Here is an 8,683-nt window from a genome sequence, read left to right as displayed (position 1 = left end):
ATTGGGGCACTTTCTTTGAAATGTTTTATATTTGAGAATGGAATGAAATTTCACAAGATTTATATGAAATGTATGAAGATTTTTTTTTGATTTCCTTCCTTCTGAGATTGTATAGCAACCTAAGCAAATAGGTAAAGTATAATTCTCCAAAAAATATAATTTTTAGGAGGTATTTCAAATTTTTTAAGAGTTTTTATTGCAATGAAGCTATAATTTTTGTACTTAATATCATGCATCTAGATCTCATGTGTTTCGTAAACGCACGCAGATGGTAGGACTATTGTTTTTTGAATTTTTGACATAATCCGAAACATAAACTGAAATTTTGAGTTCAGGTTGAAACGCCTTTTCTTGAGTAGGTACTTACTTATAAGAAATTATACATATTCATTCAAATGAATAATTAAGAATGTATATTTCAGCACTAAAATGTATGCGAGATATGCTGATGTCACCTAGCTAATGGCTTAAAACTGAGAACATGATTTGCTTTTTTTCAAGAATTTTGGATTCATTTCCTCAGTCGCAATCAACTTGTCAGGGACCACTGCTTCAATTTTACAGATATTTCATTATCAAAGAAGTAAGCAAACACCAAGTATATTAGCCGTTTTCTAATCAGTTTTCCAACTTACGTTTCGCCTACAACAACGATATGGGCATCTTCAGAGGTTTCAAAATCCTGGATTGTAATTCAGCATAATATGGAGCATTTCAGTGTCTAATCTGAAATTTTTTAATTGCTGTTGAATAATCCATCCTGTGATAGTCAAGTTAACAATCAGCATTAGATGATAACTTATTCCGCCATTTTGTGAACTTGTATTAAGTTTACAACGGTTTTAGTTTGAAGATTTTTGAATGATCGTTACATCGTAGTGGCCTTTGAAATATTTTTGAATCACTTGTTGCGGGTTCAGAAACAGTTCACAAAATTTGAATAAGAATTGATAATGAAGAATTTATGATAGTCAAATTTGAAATTTTATCATATAAGTAGAATAGTTGCCAGAATTATAAAAAAGGGGTAAACAACATTTTGAAGACTACTACCATGTTAAAATCGTTTATGATGATGCATTGAAACCTTAATCCTACCTTTGATCCATGTTTCTCACAGTTGAGAATATTAATCTTATTTCATTTTGATGTTTGAATTTGACATGCGAAACTTGCGTCATTTCAATACCATTGTCCTTTTATATCGAAATTAAAGCATAATTTTGTTTTTTATGGATTATTCAACAACTACCCAACAAAAAGAATATGGTGAATTTATCAATAAAATACAATTTTTATCATATGTCCAAGGAAGTTTATCTTATATTCTAATGTCACTGTTAGAAGTTCATCATGATTTTATTTTAAGGTATGCTCAGAAAATACTAAACCGATTGGAAAATAAATGTTTCAACTTCACAACACAAACTACCAACTTAAGTAAATACATCTTGCATATTGAATTGAGCATTGACTTTTTTTTTTGCTGATTTTAAATTATGAATCATTTCTTTTGCTTGGAGTTGGTGATTATGGTTAATGTGGTCCTTAATATTCTCAACACTTTTTTCGGGGAATTTATAGTTTTTTAATTTCCTGTTATTCATTGAGGACAATTGCGCAAATAAATTCATCTAGTATTATGTTGAGATTTTGGATATTCCATTCTTTGTGATTTCAGCTGGATATACATTTTTTAGTTACACTGGAGAATATTTCTTCTCATTCCTCTTCTATAATATGGTTTATGGAATGGCAGTGATGATATATTTTCGCCCATCATTGCAAAGAATATATGGATTTCACAAATTCACATTCAGGTATCAAACTTTTATTTGCTAACATTTTCCTTCGATGACACTGAATACAAATACCCTAGCATGATTTTAAATCAAATTTCATTCAGATAAGTAATGATTAAAGTATACTGACGTGAAAACAGGAGCTAAATTCTCTTGCGTTCTTGGGGGCCACATAACAGTATATAGTTAAATAATATGAGGGCTCAGGAGCTCCCGACTTCACGTTAGTGATTCATACATTTTTTTTATTGCTTGTTGGGTCTATTAGTCATTTTTTATGTGTATATTTTTGTATTAAGAGAAATTAAACATTATTTTATTATATTTTGTGAGTTTATGCATTAAGGCCTTCAAAAAATAAAATATTAATTTTCAAGAAATGAAAAAAATCGTTCTTTTATAAACATCAAAAATTACTTATTATTGCAATTATTGACGTTCAGTAATATATCCAAAAAACCTCTGGATGGCCAACAGGAAAATTTTTTTGTATTCGATTTTTGGAGTTTAAGTGTAGAAAAAAATTCAAGGAGGTTAATTTTTCTCCTTGAATGATTCCAGAGCTTTCTCCTTGAAAATATTAAAACAAAAGGGTATCAGAAAAAGAAGCTTATTTGAATTTCTATTCATGCAATTTTTTCAGGAAATTTTGTTATAGGATTATGCAACTTATCAGTCATTTGAACAATGCATAATTGGATTATTTTTGTGATGTTCACTTTGTTTTGCAGCTTACTGGCATCTCTAATGTTCAACCATTCATGTATGAAATTGTTCCGATGGATATTTACTACAATGAGAGATCAACCTATGGCTCGAACTGTAGTATCATTTTGTTGTGGGAGAATTGTTATATTTTTATTTATTTCATACCTATATCACGTGGATAACACCGTAGGCTACACAATCTTTCAACGAATTTGATACTATTTTTAACAAAATGATGTAATCTATAAATTTAAATAAATTATTAACAGAAAGTTGTCTTCATAGGAAACAATGAACTATTTTATGAGATTTTCAGTTATTAACTATTATAATATTTTAAGTAGATCATTCTTTCAATCAAATAAACTGTAAAATAATTATTGATACCATGTCTTCTACTTCTATACAATAATATGTATATGTGAACCTTTTATTGAATTATTCATAAATAGGCAAATATATATAACTAGATAATATTGGTTGAAAAGAAACAATTCGATTGGAGAATATTGACTTCTCTTCATACTTTCTTCATTTAGTAATTAAGGTGAGCAAAAACAGATAAATGAATAAAAATATCATTTATTGGTAAAACAGTACTAATTTACATGATTAAAGCACAACATTCCTCAATGCAGTCCAAAACTATGTTTCTTTTATTAGTGAATCAAGATGTTTGGCATATCCACTTCCAATTTTTATTAGTGCTAGAGATGTTCCCAAACCGCAGAAAGTACATAGTGCTACATTCTTTGGAATAACACTTCTTAATATTGCCCAAATCAAAACTGAACCAAGTGAGAAAGTGACAGCTCCAAAAGCGCTAGAATAAATACAAACTTTCAATTACACCTGAGCATTTTAGATACTTCCTCATTGGGACAAATTCCAAAATGTTATCTCTATATTGGATAAATGATAATTATTAGTTATCGTTTACAAAGAGCCTTAAATACTGGAATCTCAATTTCAATTATCAATTGAACTTTTTGATTGAAGAATCCCCCCACAATCAAGTTTTGCTTTTCTCTTTAGGTATATGATGGAATAAAGAATCAACACTTCATTACCTGTAGACGATCCTATCTTTCTGGTTGAGAGCCCTTAGATGCGACCTATTATAGAGAAATAATCCTGATCCTAATAAGGTATTCAGCAACAAAATATTGGTTATATCTTTCCTAGGGAACACCCTAAAAATATAAACCCATTTAGTCTTTGTGTAGGAAAAAATTACTAGATCTCACCTCAGGACCAACGATGGATTCATAACATTTATTGATAAAGCTGTGTAACTTAAAACCCCTTGGAAGGGTACATAATAGTATAAGAGAGTATGTGTGTTCAATGGTTTCAAACCTATTTTTGTAGCTACCGATTTAGTTGCTTTCGGACTCGCCATTTCCTTCAATTGATTGAATTTCAGCAATCGCGGACTAGAATTGTATATAGGAAAAAAATTAGTTGATATCCGTCACTTGCATCACTTCCCTGTAAAACATAGATAGATTTTGACTTCTATTTTGAGATAAGCACAATGTTGAATAACATATATTTTTGATAGGTTAGAATACAGAAATAGCGATGAATTATCGATGTTCGTAATTTTTCAATTTGGAAATTAATTAATTATTATAATATGCGCAACTAAGAGAAAGAGAGGGGAAAACAATAAAGATCAGATTGTTAGACAATTGAAAGTAATAATTTCTATTCAGACAACAATGAATATTTAGGGATTAACTGAATTACCAATAATAAATGTTTTTTAATTCAATCTTGCGATGTTTTTTATCATATTTACGGATTTTCTAAGGACTAACTGAGCAAGAATTGCAGCTGTGTCTTTATAATAATATTCCTAGGGTACTCCAGAACAACTTCTTTGGAACTTATCAAGATTTTCAACTTATTCTACCTACACCCCTACACGCATTGTATAAATCTTCATAATATTCAATGGGCGCATCCACCATTGTAAAAATCTAAGTTAATCATTTTGTTTGATAAGTTTTTTCATCGAATAAGAATCGAATCCATCAAATATATTTTTGTTTTAATTATCTCATTAGGGAAGAATTACTTCAATGTTAATTCATGAAAGTGATTCAATTAGAGTTGACTCAAACAATATATTTAAATAGCAGTTACAGCTCGCATCCACCACAAGTTTATCATTATTTTTTTGACATTGATTTCCATCAGTAAGTATCGAATCCATTAATTTTATTTAGTAAATAGACACATAAGTGTCATTAAGAAATCTTCCTTTTCAATGTTTAGTCGGTGGGAGTTATTCAATAAAAGTTTAATTGAATCGAAGATACAAAAAGCAGTGGCGGATCGTGAATATTCGGCATTCAGGTTTTGGAGGTTTTTCCAAACTACCTTGAGATACTGCAGTCAGCATGTTAGGTACTTTTCGATAGTGGAAGTTCGCCCAGTTGATTTTTAATGACAGATAATTGAAATATTTTTTGTGTAATAAGAATAAGTATTTCAGCCTGAAAAACTTGAAAAAAAAAACATTTCTCCAAATATCTAATACTAGTATCATATAAAATAAAATATACATCAATCATTCCAATAATTCATCAAATTATTTCCGTTCCTAGATTTTGTAATGCAAATATGCTTTCTTTTTTTCGATTTTTAATTTTTGGCAGTAGCAGGCTCGGCCGTCCTTATAAAGCCGCTACTGACATGGAAGATATTGGTCATATAAGAAACAATATAAGTGATCGATATAAGTCTGCTATTGTCTGCTATATGTCTTAACGAACTTTAATCGAATTATTCTGTGATATTGAAGGAAATTTATATCAATGGTAATAATGGTATAAAATTTATGGTTCTTTTATATAACTAGATCTAGATATACAATATACTACTAGATATTTCATAATATTATGTATAAGTAAACCTCTTTTCGGCATGTCTTTTCGAGCAACTTGATAGTAACAGAAGCTCAGTTCGATGGTATTTAAATCTGGCGAAAACATCGATTATTATCTCAAAGGAAATTGATAGATATTATCTTGGCACAATTTCTATATAATATTGAGCGATCAGATGGAATTTTTTAATTTTTTTTTCTTACAAAGTAAAATATCTTAATGAAACAAAACTGTGTAAGAGGTCAACAATTTATAAGATATCCTAGATTGAATAGTGCCAACTTCAACATCTTCAGTGTAGGCGTGATGACATTATATCAATTATCCAGTTCGATACAAATAGTGATCTCATGTACAATTTCCATTGTTTTCGTTTCTGTTTCACCGTTACACATCTTGTGACGTCACGACATTTTTTGGCACATACCAAAGTTCCATTTGAATATCAACACAATTCAAATTGAGACTCAGAATGTATTTTGGTCAGTAAATGAGTAAGTATGAAATCTTCAGCGCGTAGGAGAGCTGTGGTCAGAGATCTTTAAATCTATTAATAAAAGAGTCCTTGTATGAACAATCAATAGCATTCATTCATAGATCTTGATTTCCTCCTATCTTACTTTTTGTTGTTGACATTGATCTTATTCATCGCATCTTAATAATATATTAGCCGGTGAGTGGAACACTCGGTAGATTTACGTTCACATTATTTCATACCGTCGAATTCTAATGTGCCGGTGTAGTCTAAGCATTTCCGCAGATCAGGAAAGAGTGTTTATATTGTGATACCACGTGTTTGTGTGAAAACATCAACTCCGGAGGATATTTCTTCTCGAATGACAAATAAAAGGTGTGTATAAAAGGAAATGGAATTTTTTTATCCTTCTTTATATCCGCGTTGGTGGACGTTATTCATTTGGAAATCTCTCTTAGCAGTTGGCAGTTCCAGGAATAGAAAATACTGTTTCAATTCAATTCAAATAGATTTCAATTATACCACTTTCAATCTACATTCTTCATTTCATTTCAAGTGACGATTCTGTTACGGTTATTTTACGATGAGAAATTTTCATAACGTTTTCCAAGAATATTTATTCTATCATTTGGAATCGAAGGAATTAATTCTGAATATTGGATTGTTTTGAATACTTTCTCATTTTTGTTTTTTTCACGCTCAACATAAAGTATAGGATCATTAAAGATTCGAAGAAGAAATTATTTATATTGATTGAAATTTATGGATTTAATTTCTACCTACGACTGTTTTGCTTGTTTTTATTCGCTATTGTTGATTCTGATTTTAATGAACTGGCAAATAGGAGCAAGTACGTTTTGAGTGCATATTCCAACTGGATAGGATTTTTATATGGTCTCCTAATTTCACGTTGCATAAATCAATAAATATCAAGCTAAATCGGCAATCATCATTAATCAAATATAGGTATTGCTTTACATGATCTGTTTGTAAAACAAGAATCAAAACAATTGTGATAACAATAGGAAACTATTTTCAATTTTTACTTTTCCCATTTTTAGATATACATATAGAATACAGAAATATATGAAAGGTGAAAAATGTTCACATTAGTTCTTTCTGTCTTCAAAGCTCAATTATTTTTGTTTGAATAATATTCGTTTTTTACATCACAGAATATGTGATGGAGCTATTTTAGAGGTTTATTTAATTAAATAATGAACCAAAATTTAGCTGCTCTGTTCGAAATTTCTTCTAGCTTGATATACCTACCTTATTGGAATATCAGGGAATTTTGTGGGATGTAATTGAAAGAAAATGATATTCATGAATTGAAGTATGTATATCAAAAATTTTGTTATCTGAGCTGAATACCTACTATACAATTTAGAACTGAATATTTACATATCGTCTGCTTATTATACATAATTTAAATCAAGCATTTACACTTCCTTAAAACATTCAAGGTTTTCGCCTCCACGATTTAATTAATTTACACATGATATGATGATATTGATGTTGAAACAAATTTGGTGAGAGAAAAAAATCTGTTGTCTAGTTTCATCCATCGGAAAGCTCATATAGAAGTACATACCGGGTTTTTCACCTTGACGCCCCCTTCAACTTTGTTGTTAAAGGAGGTACAAAAAAATGTTTTCTACAAAAGTTTCACGAAATCGACTAGTGTTTTTTAAAATGATTTAACAAAACGAAATATATACAGAGTGGGCAACATATTCATTGCAACTCCATTTTTTCAAATGGAACACCCTGTATATTTTTCTTTATTTGACTAGCTCTTTTTCCCATGATTTCGAATATGTAACGTATGTTTGGTCTATCTCTCTTATTCTGAGTACCACAGAGTTTCAATTTTTGAGAACCACCTGCCAAGCTAAGTAATCAGTTTTCAAAGAGAAGACTGATTCTTTAAATGTATAAATGTAAATAATTCACAAGTTTTCTCTATATAAGTTATAATTATTGATATATGATTAGAAGAAGCTCAATTAAATTGAGTATATTGATGGCATTACATCAGAATACATGGAAAATCCCAAAATGGAATGCGAAATGCCTTTTAGTGGTGTAATTCCATCAGATGTGCTCAATTTAGGATACTTGATACTTGACACAGGTCCAATTTTCCGTCTTTTTCTGTATATTACCAAGTTCTGAAGCGATTCACGTGAGCCAATAATAACCATGCACACAGAAGTCTCGGAGATCAAGTGCTAGCCAAAAATGATATCGAATAAAATGCAATTTCAGGTGAAACCATGCAACCAGAAATATTTTTCTATGAGAGATATAAATCAGACAATTATATGAAATGAAGAATTCACTTAATATACAAAAAAAAATTTAGGAGAGCACTTTTGAATGTGCATTCATTTGAGCGCCAATTGCGCCCTTGACTTCCACTGTTGACTTCACATTTGTGCTTTCCTCACTCTTTTAGATATTCTGCTTGAATTGTCTATGGTTCTCATGACGATTCGATGTTCACATGAAATTTTGCACGAAGCTTGATACCTGATTTCTGGTGATTTTTTCTCAATATGCTACTTGAATTTTTTATGGTTCTGCTTGAAACTTTGCACAGAGCTTGAAATTGTTATTTCAAATAACCATCCAATTGAGATTTCAAATCCATGGGGTCTGGAGTCACGGAAATATTGGGTAATTTCTTTTCGGTAACCTAATCTAACCTTCATGAAATTTCTATGCTTCTGGTTATCCGATCAACATACAATTTTGCACATCTACATCCAAATGCAAATTTCCATCTGATCGAATGT

The 8,683-nt window shown here is 30.3% G+C and overlaps 2 protein-coding genes and 1 long non-coding RNA gene across 3 annotated transcripts in view; 2 read left to right on the top strand and 1 right to left on the bottom strand.

Annotated features, from left to right (window-relative positions):
* The first annotated feature begins 1,141 nt into the window (after positions 1–1,141).
* On the top strand, positions 1,142–2,782 carry LOC123672806. The gene is made up of 3 exons (XR_006746366.1): positions 1,142–1,369; positions 1,682–1,820; positions 2,534–2,782. It is a non-coding gene; the product is annotated as an uncharacterized LOC123672806 (long non-coding RNA).
* A 294-nt stretch (positions 2,783–3,076) lies between these two features.
* On the bottom strand, positions 3,077–4,079 carry LOC123672805. The gene is made up of 3 exons (XM_045607101.1): positions 3,758–4,079; positions 3,581–3,703; positions 3,077–3,333 (listed from the first exon to the last, which is right to left on the bottom strand). The coding sequence occupies exons 1-3, from the start codon at positions 3,910–3,912 to the stop codon at positions 3,156–3,158; spliced, it is 456 nt and encodes a 151-aa protein (XP_045463057.1). The 5' UTR covers positions 3,913–4,079; the 3' UTR covers positions 3,077–3,155.
* A 1,828-nt stretch (positions 4,080–5,907) lies between these two features.
* The window catches only part of LOC123673018 (zinc transporter ZIP1-like), a 35,473-nt gene continuing 32,697 nt past the window's right edge, over positions 5,908–8,683 (top strand). Inside the window, exon 1 of the mRNA XM_045607406.1 lies at positions 5,908–6,257. The gene's annotated coding sequence lies outside the window, so the exon portion shown is untranslated. The remainder of the gene's footprint in view (positions 6,258–8,683) is intronic.

Source organism: Harmonia axyridis, chromosome 2 (genome assembly GCF_914767665.1).
Source record: "Harmonia axyridis chromosome 2, icHarAxyr1.1, whole genome shotgun sequence".
NCBI lineage: Eukaryota > Metazoa > Arthropoda > Insecta > Coleoptera > Coccinellidae > Harmonia > Harmonia axyridis.
Note: the sequence above shows the minus strand (reverse complement) of the source record. Positions and strands in the feature narration are given on the sequence as shown.

What these genes read in the sequence shown, in the direction of transcription:
- LOC123672805 (XM_045607101.1), bottom strand. Translation starts at nt 3,912, where the DNA reads ATGGCGAGTCCGAAAGCAACTAAATCGGTAGCTACAAAAATAGGTTTG. An exon ending in AATCCATCGTTGGTCCTGAG is followed by an intron (nt 3,704 to 3,757) that starts GTGAGATCTAGT and finishes TTATATTTTTAG; the next exon opens with GGTGTTCCCTAGGAAAGATA. An exon ending in AAAGATAGGATCGTCTACAG is followed by an intron (nt 3,334 to 3,580) that starts GTAATGAAGTGT and finishes TATTTATTCTAG; the next exon opens with CGCTTTTGGAGCTGTCACTT.